General features: G+C 46.4%; 1 protein-coding gene across 1 annotated transcript in view; it reads right to left on the reverse strand.

Annotated features, from left to right (window-relative positions):
• The window catches only part of BRINP2 (BMP/retinoic acid inducible neural specific 2), a 47535-nt gene that overhangs the window by 17786 nt on the left and 15477 nt on the right, over positions 1 to 14272 (reverse strand). Inside the window, exon 2 of the mRNA XM_054981085.1 lies at positions 1755 to 1945. Within this exon, the coding sequence (XP_054837060.1) occupies positions 1755 to 1945 (191 nt within the window). The remainder of the gene's footprint in view (positions 1 to 1754; positions 1946 to 14272) is intronic.

Below are 14272 nucleotides of genomic sequence, written 5' to 3' on the forward strand. Positions count from 1 at the left end.
AATGTTCTCTTCTCTGGATCCTGAACACGGCCATTTTTAATGTCATGTTTGCATCCATTTATTATTTTGCACTTGCAATGGCCTTTTCCTAGCTAACCAGGGGGAAATCCTTATTAAAGATAATAAGGAATAGGAGGAAATTGTTGCTTTGAGGGGAGGCAGAGGGAAACAAGCGTTTAAGAAAGAATGGCAGCGGCTGATAAAATGGGTTGGCCATTACCAGCAATACAGAGGTGGTCTTCAGCACTGTTACTTCCTCGAGAGTTGTTTAGCGCAGTATAGCACAGGGGTTACAGAGTCCAACTTGGAAGCTGGAGCCCCAGGTTCAAATCTCCACCCTTGGGGTTTGGAAGCTCACTGGGAGACCCTGGGCCAGTCCCTCCCTCTCAGACCTTGCAGAGTTGTCGTGAGGATAAAGTAGAGGAAGAGAAGACCAGGTATACTATTTGGAGTCCTTGGTGGAACAATGAGATAAAAATGTGGCAGACAGATAAACTGGATCCTTTTCTAGGCTGTGGCTCAGCACAGCTCCTTCATACAATGAACATCACAGATTCAAGGCACACGGCAGCAATCCTATGTAAGTTTCACTACAACTTACATTTAAAATTAACATCAGGAATTAGCAGGATAAAAATATCCTCTCCTTTGAACACAGTGTTAGTGTTTCCACTACAAGAGTGTGGAAAGGCTAAGCCTCCTTCCATTTGGAGATTTCATGGCATGGAGGTACCCTGACCTGGATAGCCCAGGTACGCCCAATCCCATCAGATCTCAGAAGCTAAGCAGGGTCAGCCTTGGTTAGCAATTGGATGGGAGACCTCCAATGATGATCAGAGTTGCAGAGGCAGACAATGGCAAACCACCTCAGTTACAGTGCAATCCTATGGTGAGTTACACTAGTCTAAGCCCACTGAAGTCAATGGGCTTAGACTGGCTTAACTCTCCATAGGATTTCACTGTTAGTCTCATGCCTTGATAACCTCACCAGGGGTTGTCATATGTCAGCTATGACTTGAGGGCACTCTCTACCACCATGGCATAGAGGTAAATAACCTCAACTGGTAAGTGTGTAAAGTGCTGTCAAGTTCTAGATAACTTACGGTGATCCTGTAGGGTTTTCAAGACAAGAGATAAACCGAGGTGGTCTGCCATTGCCTGTCTCTGCATAGTAACCCTCAACTTCCTTGGTGGTCCCCCATCCTAATACTAACAAGAGAATGGGCTAGCCTGGGCCATCCAGGTCAGATCCACCGGGTAAATAACATCCTGTTAAGGCTCTATTAAAAGGAACGGCACATTTTTCTCTAGGCTCATTGGCAACCCTACTTACTTTTCTGGAAACATGCTTATGGCTTGGCCGCAACCATTTTCCTACGGCACTAGCTTTCTGTAAGCAAGGACCAACTTCACAAGACAGCCTGAAATCTCACAGCTGTCGCACTACCAAAGTTGTCCCCATTCCAGCAAGCCATAACTATTTTCCTATGACACTTCCTTTCCGTAAGCAAGGACCAACTTCACAAGACAGCCTGCAATCTCACAGCTGTCACACTAGCAAAGCTGTCCCCATTCCAGCAAGCTTCCAGATGTTGCTTGTACACAGGAAAATATTATGTGCCTATGTATAAAAATAAAACACCTAATCAGAGTGCTCAGCTGACGTGGCTTAAGGCTATGAGATGCCAGCTGGGAAACATGCTGTGTGGGTTTAAACCAAGTAAGCTAGCAGTGAGAACTCTGGGAGTACTCACCCCCCAGAGTGGCTGAGAGCAGGAAATGGGTGCCGTATTTCTTGATCAGGGTCTCCGTGATCTGCTGGAGGCTGGGCCGGCGCCCCAGAAGGCGAATGTTACGGATGAATTCTGGAGCCAGAGGCAGAGGCAAGCTGAAGAAGTCTTTCCTTTCCAATGCCAAGTTGTTCACCTTCCAGCGAGCAAATTCTCTGCAAGGGAAGCCAAGAAACAGCACGGGTAAAGTAAAAGCACATTCTAGGATTTGTGTGTTAGTGTTATTAATTGAAGAGTGCACGTTTCTAGCCCTCAGGAGTAAAGATGGGGAAAATCTCTCCGAAAACATGCCAGCAGTGCCTGTTAAATGTACTTTGAATTTGTATAAAGGCTTTAATTTGCACCATTTTGTAGTACGATGGTACAGTAGAAGGAAGCTGAATGTGGAATGTCTGCCTTTGAAATAGTTGTTAAATTCACTGGAGTCTGGTCTAGTATTATGACTGACAGCTGATCTCAAAGTTCACAATCTTTAACCCTAAAGGGGGTGACATAAGGGCCATTTCCACATGCCCTTAATGTGGCTGGTAGCTTTCCCCCAGGAATCAAGATGTCTCCATTTTCAAAACGGTTGTGGGTTGTTTGGCTTCTGTTTTTTTTCGGCGCCTTTTCTGGTACCGCGGGAAAATGAGTTCCCAGAAAAGGCACCCAAAAAATGGAAACCAAACACCCCGCAACCATTTTGAAAACGGAGATGTCTAGATTCCTGGGGGAAAGCTGCCAGCGTTCTGTGAGTGAGCCGTCCCCATAAGGGTGTGTGGAAACAGCCAAGGATACAATCCACCGAGACCTTCTCTCTACACAAGCCCTATCACAACGGGTTCTTTCACAACTCTAGCTCATTGGTACAAAAAGAGACTTTCTTGGTTGCATGGGGCTTAAACAAAGTTACTCACATACCTTTCAGTTTATATAAGGTATTTGAATCACAGAGTCTGGGGGGAAATTAGTTAAAGGAGCTGGTGTAAAATGACGATTCAGTTTTAACATTCTGATCTTACCAGGTGTGTCGCTACACTCTCGCAAGGCAGGCCTTGTTTGCAAAGGAAGAACAGGCTGAGCAGCATTTATTTCTGTTTTATTTTATGAAAATATTTCTACCTCACCTTTCCTCTTGGATCAAGGTGCCATAGTGTCTATCTAAACCTATCCCATTTTCAGCCATTTATCTCTTTAAACGAGATTTGTGTGCACTTAGTACCTCAGCCAATCTCCAAATACACACTGAGACATTTCCAAGATATGGTTGCTTTTCTCTGGAAGATGCCATATTCACAGCTAGGGCCCCTACAGCAAGAGGTACTTTATTCTTTTATCTATTCAGATATTGATACCTTGCTTTCCTCCCCAATGGGAGGAGCTTCTCCCCTCTTCCAGTTTATCTTCACAACAACCATCCTGTGAGGTAGGTTAGGCTAAGTGAGTGTGACTGGTCCAAGGTCAGCAAGCGAGCTTCTACTCAAGCCCAAGTCTCCCAGATCCTAGTCTGATACTCTAACCACTACGCCATGCTGTCTCGGATTGTGGCAGTAATACCAATAGCTTCTCAAAGTGCATAGCAGTGATGTAAGAGATAATTTCCCATCAGTCTGATCATAGCCTAACTAAGGAACATTCTGATCCATTCTCCATCACTGCAAACCCAGTTTTCCAGATGAGTAAGGCATTCGAGAGGATTTATCCGAGGCTGGTCATATAAAGCAGCAAATGCAGACAATCTTTTAAGAAGGCACGATGGCCCAGAATTCATAAGGATGCATGTAGGTAAAGGTAAAGGTAGTCCCCTGTGCAAGCACCGAGTCATTACTGACCCATGAGGGGAACGTCGCATCACAACGTTTTCTTGGCAGACTTTTATTACGGGGTGGTTTACCATTGCCTTCTCCAGTCATCTACATTTTACCCCCAGGAAACTGAGTACTCATTTTACCGACCTCGGAAGGATGGAAGGCTGAGTCAACCTCGAGCCGGCTATCTGAACCCGGCTTCCGCCAGGATCGAACTCAAGTCGTAAGCAGAGCTTGGGGTGCAGTGCTGCAGCTTACCACTCTGCGCCACGGGACATGTATGGGTGGCCATTGCTCTTCCTTCCCCTCAGGCAAGCAGGTAGACACGCCTCTGTGTCTGAACTTCTGATTTGCTCTGAACAGAGGTTGCTCAAAATGCACCCAGAGATGCTGCATTTCCTTCAAAAAATTAAAATGCACCTACAGCATCTTCTCTACCAGCTTCCTGCAGCCCCGGTTCTGTTCTAAAAGAACGGGGGCATGAGGACGTTGAGGGTGGGAGAGGCTACAATGCATCACTTCCCACAATCACGTAACTTGTAAATGTGTGGGGGGTGGGGAATCTAACAACTCAAGTATCAATCTACCAACCTTGCCCTATGCCAGTCGTTTTGTTCTGGGGAGAGGATGAGGCAATTGGCAGTTGCCTAGCAACCAATGCACATCCTTTTCACTCCCCCCCCACCAACATTGGAATGGATGCTTCAGGCCAATGAGCCATTAACCTGCAAATAAGTCCAACCAATAACTAAGGGAGTTTCTTTCGAAGTAAACAGCTACCGATTCTTAACAAGATGACACTTCAGCAGCCTCAGCAAAGATACGATCTGATGATTTCTTAAAAACACAATTATTTAGTACGTTTTTAATCTTCCAAGAAGCTCCATCTGGCTTACATCATTCACCTCTCCTCCATTTATCCTCAAGACAACTAAGGAGGAACCCAAAAGATTTAGACTGAGATTCCTGGAGCAAATACAGGAGTGGACCAGTCAGCATCACAGCTGTTTGGGATTGTATATTTTCATGAACAATGAGACAAGGATCCTTACATTCATACCTATTTAAAGTCTGGGTCAACGGAGGTTTTGTAGTAGAGTGTGTGTGTGTCGCCTTTCCCCCCTATAAACATATATTTATTTAGAAGATTTATATGCTACTTCCCCAGCGATCTGCTCAAGGCAGCTAATGATAAAAAACGAAGTTTAAATCATAACACTATACAAAATCCTAGCGCCCCCCCCCCCCCATCTCAAGCACAAGCCTTGACCTTCTTTAAGTGACTCTCCATTGTTCTCAGCATTCCACAGTTCCTGGAGCATATTTAGTCCACATTTGGTGGAGGCAGACTACGCTGTTTCCGGCATAGTTGAGGAGCGCCACCATTAACGAGGGAGCCACTCTCTTGGTTCTAGTGACCTGGGATACCACTGATGCGTAACCCAACAAACTCAAGCTTTGCTCACAACAAACTACGCCAATGTTATGCTCGACAATTCAAGGAATGAAGAGACTCGCCCGCCTTCACACCTGGTCACAGGTAGATAAACAGCTCCTCTTTATACAAGAGCAAAAGGGGCGTACTGAACAGGGTAGCTGATGAAGCAGAATGGAGCTCAAGCTCTTCCTCACACATTACAGAGGACACCAGCTGGGTCCCGGGTTCCCGCCCTGTGCCCTGAGTATCAGGCACACCTGAGTTGCCGGTTCTCCCTAGTTCTTGTGTGCAATTCAAATTTGCGGCTGGGGGGTGCATTTAGCTTGGCCTTCAGCATCCTGATGCTCAGTTTGCCTGACCTGAAACAGTCCTGGATGGGGGACTGCTGGGGAAACCCACAAGTACGCACAACACAGCTCAGTCTCCCCACTCCAGGAGGGTTGCATGTTAAGAAAATTGGGGCGGGGGCAGGATGATGTCCCCTATCAGAATCAGAATTTAAATCAGAATCACAATTTAAATCAGGCACCACGCACGCCAGTAATGAGAATAACCCATGACTTGAGGGCACGCTCATACTCATGCATGACTGTTACATAAAGGACACAGGATGGGAACCCTGGATGTACCCTGCGTACTCTATAATGTGTGAATTGGTGGGTTTGGAGCCAGAAACAGCTTAACCTGTGGGATTTTCATGAGCGTATGAGTGGGAGAAACGCACTACTCGTGCCTCCCTGAGGTCCGTAGAGGAAGAAAAGAAATCATTAATAATATTAGTCCATGTTCTTGGGTATCCACCAGGACAGCCTTTGCACTGAGACGGGTAACCCATGAATAAACAGGTTGGCAAGCATCTGTTGGCACTCGGAAATTTTATACATACTTAACATCTGCAGCCTGTGAAGTCAGTCATACAATCCGTGCCAACCAGACCCCTCACGTAACAGGGCTCACATATTCCGCGCTCACTGCAATGCCTCCACTATGAGCTTGGCATGGAAATGATTTCCAGCAGCCTGCTGTGTTCCCCTAACAATGCCCCTGTAAACAATGATTGGCCAATTTCATTCTAATCTTGACAATTTCGCTGTAATTAAAACCAGGCTGTGGCTTGCAAACACTTTAATTAAGTCTGATTGGGAAAGATGGAGGAGAAGCTGGGGAGTAACGGATGGTTGGCAAAAACCAGCCGTAACATGGAGTTCCAAGAGGTACGTGCGTGCCACCCACGCAACTGCCAGGCTGGGTTTTATACCAGGCTAAATGTGAAAGAAAGCAGAGAGAGTTGAGTTGAGGCTCAGTACTACAAAGCAAACCCCAGCACCAGCTTTTCCTACATTTCTGAATGCCGGGACACACCCTTTTTATCCCCCCCCCCCTTGAACTATACCATAACTGGAGATTTTTATTCTTGGCTCCCAAAACCAAGAATAAGAGTTATTCCTAAAACATAAAGGCAAAAGAAAAGTCCTGCAGAGCTGTGAAGATTGGGACATTTCTTGGTGCATAAGCTTGGTGCTCTTTTTGCAGAGGGAATCCTCCCATCAGTAGGAAGATTTTTTTAATGCGCAGAGCAAGGAAAGAAAATGAATTGCAAACAATAGTTTAAAAGTCCTGTGCTCAGATCCCACCCAACAGTTCTGCAGATGGAAGGAAGGAGTGCCGTCGGCAGAAGCACGGATTCCCCATCTCCTCTCTCCTGCTGCAGCTCAAAATCCACCCCCCCCCCCCGAAAGGCAGCTCCGGGAGAACAGGAGATTCCCTGCAACAGCTTGACGGGAGTCAGAAGTCTGCCGCAGGAGGCGCAAATCAGCAAAAAATCCCCCTTGAGGTCATGGAAACTTTCATTGGGAGTCAGCTTCCAATTTGCTACCCTTCTATGCAAAATCAAAGAATATCCTCTTTTCCCCCCTGTAACAAATTAGTACAATTCCCCCCCCCCCTTTTAGAATGTGTTAAGTATTTCCTGTTCATCCACCTCCAAGCTCAGGTTCAGCAAGATCAGCAGCTCACCTGGCCAGGGAAGGTGATTAGAATTTTGTCACCCGAAGTGAGCAAAGTACACCCGTCTCCTCTTGGGCCCGTGCCACTGTCAGCTGGCTTTGGCTGCTGTAGCTTGTCCGGGACCAGGTCAGCAACAGTGCAGGCCCAGGAGGGAATTCCAGTCACCTCCCATGCTGTTGATGGCTGGGATCAAGCGAGTGCCCCTTTGGCTCACCGACATCCTACTTGTTTTGCTATCCTAAGCTTGGCTGCACCAAGCTGTAATTTCAGACACATGAGCAACGTGTGGTATTAGGCTAACTGTTGGAGTTGAGGGCTAGGGTGAGCATCAGGCCCTGGAGGTCAGCAAGGCTGTGCTATGGGCTGATTTCCTGAACATTTCTCCTGTGCCACTCTCCCCCCCTGATTCCTCAATACTTCCCCCAATCTGATAACAATAAAACACTGATAACTTGTTCCTAGCCATGCTTACCTGTCAGTCTATTCCATTAATTTAAGTAAGGTTGAGGGAAGAGCTACACACTATCAGAAACACATGGTCGAGTCTGCAAAATGTAGACCTCCATCTTGCATCCCCCCCTTTCTCCCATTAGGATATGTAGCTTAGCTTATGCTGTGTCTTGAAGTCATTAGACTCTGTGTTTTCCGGTGTCCATCAACAGCACACAGTCATGGAGAATGGGAGGATAAACTAAGTAACATCTGTAGTGCTCTTAGGTCATTTTAGACTCTGGACTGATGAGTCCTAGCCCCGCCCCACCCTGAGTAACGTGCAAAGTTCTGACAATTATTATTCCCAGAAGGCACTGGGGGAGGAAGAAAGACAAGAAGTGAAGATGGAGGTGAGTTTGGAGGATCTCACCCATCTCTAGCTTACAGCCTGCATTTGAGGGACCCCTATTAACCCTGGGTGGCTGGGGCCCTGGGCTTTTCCACTAAAGTCCATCCCTAATGGCACCCCTGAATGACAACAGGTTGATCGTACTACTCATCACCATGGGGGAAGATGGGGACCTAGACACAGGGCTGCCTTTTTTGACAGGAGCCCTGAGTTTCTGACAAAACGTTGCTCCCCCAAGAATCCCAAGTAACGTAGGACTGCACGACCCAGTGAATGGCCTGGGAGTACTTGATGGTGCAGCCTAGTTGGCAGCTGTAAGCAAGTAGATGTGGAACTGATCAGTGCCTAAGACACTGACTGGAAACCCGTGTAAGCCACTCTGAGTTGACTTCCTGCTTATTTTTTTCTCCCAACTAACACATGATCAGATGAAGAAAAAAAGTTTGGGTAAGCCAGGAGCACTTTTCCACTTCCAGATCTACATTAATAAAACCCATATGCATGACTGTGATTTCTCCAGAAAATGATAAAAGAATACTGTCTTAAAACGGTGCCTCATCACATTCTCTTACAGTAATGAAACTGGTAATTTTCTCCATAACTGGAGTATTACGGCATAGTATTCTAGCTTTCCCCCCTCTTGAATGAATTAACTGCACATAATGAAAACAAAAAAGAGACGCTATCTAGTATATTTTTATCCCATCTTTCCAGTCCCCCCACTACCGTGGGTTATTTTTACTGCCCCTCTTTTACAGTAGAGTACAGCTGGAGTCCTAAACTACAGCAGCCAGGGGAAGGGGGGGCGGCTAAGAAAAAGGGCCGGGAAGGAATGAGCAGGAATGCTGCCCTGGCTTTATCTCCTAGTTCAGCAGCACATTTAAAGGCTAAAGTGTGCTTTTTCTCCCTGCTATCCAGCTCTCCTTGCTGTGCCAGCTCTGAACCTCTGTATTCCTCCCAGCTGCACTAACCTGGCTTTTGGAATGTACAGCCGGCTGTACTTCCCGAGTCACGTATCCCCTCCTCCTGTCTCACAACAATCCACTATCCCCAACATGGATGGGCATCCCTCCCCCCCCCCCCCACACACACCTCCTGTAACTAGGAGATTAGGGTAGCTCAGTGGCAGAGTATCTATTTTGCACACAGAAGGTTGTGTCTCCACTTAGAAGGATCTGGTAGCATGTGTGATATGGAAGGCCTGTGCCTGAGACCCCAGGCAACTGCTGGCAGTCACAGCAGACAAAACTGACCTTGAACAGCCTGATTAAGGCAGCTTCATGGATTCAGCCTCTGCTCCTAAGTATTTGGGAACAGGGAGGTGCAGCTTTTAGTAGTTTTGTTCCTAGGAGTGATCTTTTCTCTTTTCCAGGGCATCTCCTCTCTGAAGAACGCCTGACTCCAGTTTGCTACAGACCTCTGTGCTTGCTACCCCAACTGTAAATTCTTGCTGTTTTGACTCCACACATCGCCACTGCGGTCCTCCAAACTCTACCCTCCCGAGAACTAAATCAGATACATATTTGGCTCTCCAAAGTATACAGAGCTGTCCGCGTTTAGCCCTAGGCAACAGAGGCAGAGCCAAGTTTGCGAATCGGCAAGCTCGGAGCAACTGCCATTATCCATCAACAGAGGCCCCCGGGTCAGATGTTTACTGGGCAGCACTAAGACTCACAAGCTGGAGAAGTTGCAAAGCTCGATCAAAACACATCTCATAATGTGTGCTGCATACACACAGCTACCCCATCCAGAAGCTCCCAGGCCTGGCCTAAAACTATTTGTAGCCAAGTTAGATCATGAAGAGCTGGAGACGAGGCGGAACTGTAGAACCAGGAGTGCCTTGATGGAGGATGGTACAAAGCCCTAGAGTTGGCCTACCTTCAAAAAGCCCCAACATACAGAACCCCAAGTGATCCTGGCCGTGGCTTTTCTGCTGGTATTTCCTAAGGACTATTTCCCTCTCCGGGTAAGAAAAATCTCGCGCTGTTCTAGAAGGTGGAAAAGCAGGTGGTTGGACGTTAGGGAGGTTTGACTCCTAGCATCTTCCTTTTGAAGCACTGAAGACACCCTCCCCCCTCTCAGCTTCTCCCACCTGTGAAGAATGTGAGCTGATCACCGCAAATGGTGATTGCATCTAATTTCTAAGAAGGGCCAGCCAGAAGTTTTGGGGGGAACCCATAAGCAGGTTGTAAAAGCCACAGTACACCATAATGGTTTAGCTCAAGCAACTAGAATACAGAGGTACATGGCCTCTAAACGTGGAGGTCCCATTTGGCTACCATAACTGCTAGCTGTTGATAAATCTATCCACCAGGGATACTTCTAGTTGTCTTTTCAAGCCATCTGAGCTAGTGGCAGTCCAAATAATGTAAGATAATTATGAATGGAGGGTTTTTTGGCTCTCTCTGTCCCTCTCCTGAATCTACTGTCCATCAATTGAATTAGGTGACCCTGAATTCTAGTGCTATGCAACAAGGAGAATTTTTTTACTGTATTCATTTCTTCTCCACGCCATGCATAATTTCATACAACTTTACACCATCTCACCTATTTATTACACTACAATGTTCCAAATGATTTAGTCAAGAATAGATGCCATTGTAGCATGCCTCTGCAGAATTGTTGTTTGGATAAATCAAATTCTACTGTCAAGTTTATTTTTTGAGGTGAAATGGAAAAGTCTTCATCAGGTAGTTTTACGGAGTTTTGAACGGTGAATAATGTGTCCTCTTGTGGTGAGAGTTGGTATTTACCACATTTGGGTTAAAAAAAAAACATTTGTCATTCTATGATAAATGACAGCTTTTTGATACAGTATCAACTTGGAATGACTTTATCATGTCAAAAAATGTGTTAAATCCTCATGAGGATTGCATTTCCTCAGCCCTTCCTTCTTTTCTTTTCCTTCCGTTTTTTCCTCCTCCCTCTCCTATTCTTCATTGTGAAAATGGCTTAATAGAACTTCCTCGTGTCAAATTCTTGAGGATGTCTCTCTTTGGCCTAGCTCTTCTTGAAGTCATCAGCTTGTATCTCCACTGCACAACTTCAGGCTGTAGGTCTGGCTCTCTTGATTGAGACATTGTGGCGTAGTGGTTAGAATTTCGGACGAGGATCTGAGAGACCCAGGTTCAAATTCCCATTCCGCCATGGAAACTTGCTGGGGGGGGGGGCGCTTGGGCCAGTCACTCTCTCTCAGCCTAACCTACCTCGCAGGGTTGTTGTTGTGAGGATAAAATGAAGGCGAGAAGAACGATGTAAGTTGGGGCAAAAGGCAGGGTGTAAATGAAGTAAAAGATAATAAATAATATGCAATGCTCCTCCATATAAAAATCAGAAATCCCCTCCTCGTAGAGACCTAATAATCTCAGGGCATGGGCAGAATGGCTCATAATCTTACTGGAAATGTTCCTGGTGAGCCATTGTCTTGGAGAACAATTGGCGGCTAGGAGCAAGCTAGGGCAAGTGGCAATTTTAATGTCTCAGTCCAGTCCTGAGTCAGGGATAATAGAGAATGTTTTTGAAGAGAGAAGTTTTCAGTCATTTTAACTCCTCCTACATTCTGAAATGGTGCAGCTCAGGCACAGGCTTAATGCCACAGGAAAGGATAAACCAGAGAAACTGGAAAGAAAATTTAAGTCTAGTTTAAGTTTAGACTACCTTACTGGGTCATAGTGGGGATAAAACAGAGGGAACAGAATTTTTTAGCGAAGGGTACTGATTTTTTTTTTGCTATTATTAGCCATGCAGTATCCTCGGGATGACATAAGTTAGACATTTACTGCTGCAGTTATATAAGAACTTGTTCCCGGGAGTAAGCCCCATCAATTAAAATGGTACTTACTTCAGACAAGACCTGCTTAGGATTGCAATCCTTAACAGAGTTATACCCTTCTAAGGCCACTGAAATCAGTGGCCTTAGAAGAGTGCAACTCTTCTTAGGATTGTGCTGTAACCAGCTGAATAAACCTATTTGTGCATATTCAACAGTGAATGCCCACAATTCAGTGTCTGTTGACATCTACATATGAATGATGACAGTCCGAAATTAATGTTGTGTATGTCTGACGATATCTATTTCTCTATTTCCTGAATATACCTCATCAGAAATACTGACAATCTAATGTAGGTGACTGTCAACATTCTCCACTGCATTTCTGAATTTTCCTTCCCAGACCAGAGCTCACCCCAGACAGTGGTGCTGGCTGCAGAGAGTCTGCCAAGAAGCCACCCCAAAGTGTCCCAGTCACTCGTAACAAATGGCATGGTAACAGACGCAAGGAGGTGCCCAGGAGGCCTTGGGGTAAAAACCCAGTGCCACTGGCATGCTCATGGTGCCAGCCATCTGCCTGTCTACCAGCACAGCCCCTGGTAGCTCTGGTCAGAGCATTACATCAGTTGCAAGGTTGATAGAACCAGGCCAGACCAAGGAAAGATCCAGAAATCTTGCAAGGATGGGAAAAGATGGATAGAGCTTGTAGGAGCTGCCGGAGGGCGTTTAAAAACCAGCTGCCAGGAGTGCACAGAGAGAAAGACAGTTTTGCATGGATGGAGTTGCTGGTTTCCCAGATCAATGCTGACAGAATCTGGGGGCCTGTGAAGCCAACCAGCCACCATGGACTTTGGTGCTGGCGGCACTGTCCCTGTGAAACAGGCCAGAAGGATGTTCACCTTAGCAGTCTTTAGGAAGCATTACAAAGAAGTTGTGTTTAGAAAGGATCTTTGATGGAAGATGATCTTTTTTGATATATGGGTATGTAAGGCGGCTTAGAAGCACGGGCTACGTAGTTGCTGCTTTATCATTTGTTTTAACTGATTGTAAGGCTATGCTTATTTTAGGTGTGAGCAGCTTTAAATTGCCTTGAATGGAAGGAAGGAAGGAAGGAAGGAAGGAAGGAAGGAAGGAAGGAAGGAAGGAAGGAAGGAAGGAAGGAAGGAAGGAAGGAAGGAAGGAAGGAAGGAAGGGGAATAGCCAATAGGAGGTAGATTGAAAAAGAACCCTCTCCCCTCTCAAGCTGAGGCTCTAGAAGCAGGGGCTGGTGCCCTAAAGGGGCCAGGCTGCTGCAGCTGGCACATACTGTGTAAACAAGAAACAGCTTTTTAGAGGTGTACAGGGTGAGAGGCACGACACCAGAAGACTTAGCACTGGTCAAAAGTGATCAGCTATGATGGCTGACCGCAGCCTCCATGTTCAGCAGGAAACTCACCCAGTCTGTTGGGGCTTTGCTGAAGATACAGTGATGATACCAGTGCTGCAATGACGTAACTTCTGGAGCAACTGGAAGTGATGTCATTGCATCCCTAGGGACGCTCTAGCATCCAGCCCAAACATGATGGTTTGATCATAGAGTTTGGGCTGAATGCTGTAGTATACCTGGTGCTGCAATCACATCCAATTCCCACAGAAGTGGGAAGTCTTAATGGCCACACTTTCCTCTCCATTTTCTCCTGCTGCACAAGTGCACAACAGCAGGAAGGGACCTCCTGCTGAAGAGGGAGACCTGCAAGCCTGGTTCAGACGAAGCTGATGTTGGTTCCCAGTTCCCAGTTCCTTATTCACAGAGCAAAACACAAATATTGGGGAAAACTGAAAAGCTCTGTACCCCAAAATAAGCGTCTAGTGAGTGCAGGGCTGTGTGATCTGGGGTCATCCAAAGATTGTTTGGGGGTACAGAGGGCTTGCATCCCTTTCAGTTACTTATTCACAGCTGTTCCTAACACCCGCTTCTGGGAGGCAGCCCAAACAGGAGGTCCTAGCTCCAGAACCAGAGTTTGGGTTAGCACCAGCACGTGTCTTGTTGTAGGGGACAGTCTAGTGAGTGCAGGGCTGTGTGTTCTGGGGTCATCCAAAGATTGGTACAGAGAGCTTGTCTCCCTTACCCTACTTTGAAGCTGTTAACTCAAGAACTGGGCTTTGTAAGGAGGACCCAGTATATGTCCACTTAGAGGGGAGAATCTGCTGAACGTGGAGCTGTATGATACGTGCTCCTACAGTCTTTGTTTTGAATTACAGAGCTTTTCGATTTCCCCTCATTTTTGTGTTTTGCTCTTTGAATAAGGAACTGGGAACCAACTTCAGCTTCATCTGGTCCAGAGGCAGTAAATCTCTGAACACTGGTTGCTAGAAGGCAAACAGGAGAGGGAGGCAGTTGCCTTCATGTCCTGCTTGGGGCCTTCCCGGAGGCGTTTAGCAGGCCACTGTTAGAAACAGGAAGGTGGACCAAATGGGCCTTCAACTGGATTCAGCAGGGCGACTCCTATGGCCTAACATGCAAATGTTGAATGGAAATGGAAAAGGTCAGCTCAGCCTTAGTTTAATGTCCTTTTCATCAGCCTTTGCTCACCACTGAGCACGCCACTGTGGAAAAGGAGGTGGAAATCCGTAACACATCCCTCAGGAAAGAGCAAGAAG

Source organism: Eublepharis macularius, chromosome 5, assembly GCF_028583425.1.
Source record: "Eublepharis macularius isolate TG4126 chromosome 5, MPM_Emac_v1.0, whole genome shotgun sequence".
NCBI classification, from domain to species: Eukaryota; Metazoa; Chordata; class Lepidosauria; order Squamata; family Eublepharidae; genus Eublepharis; species Eublepharis macularius.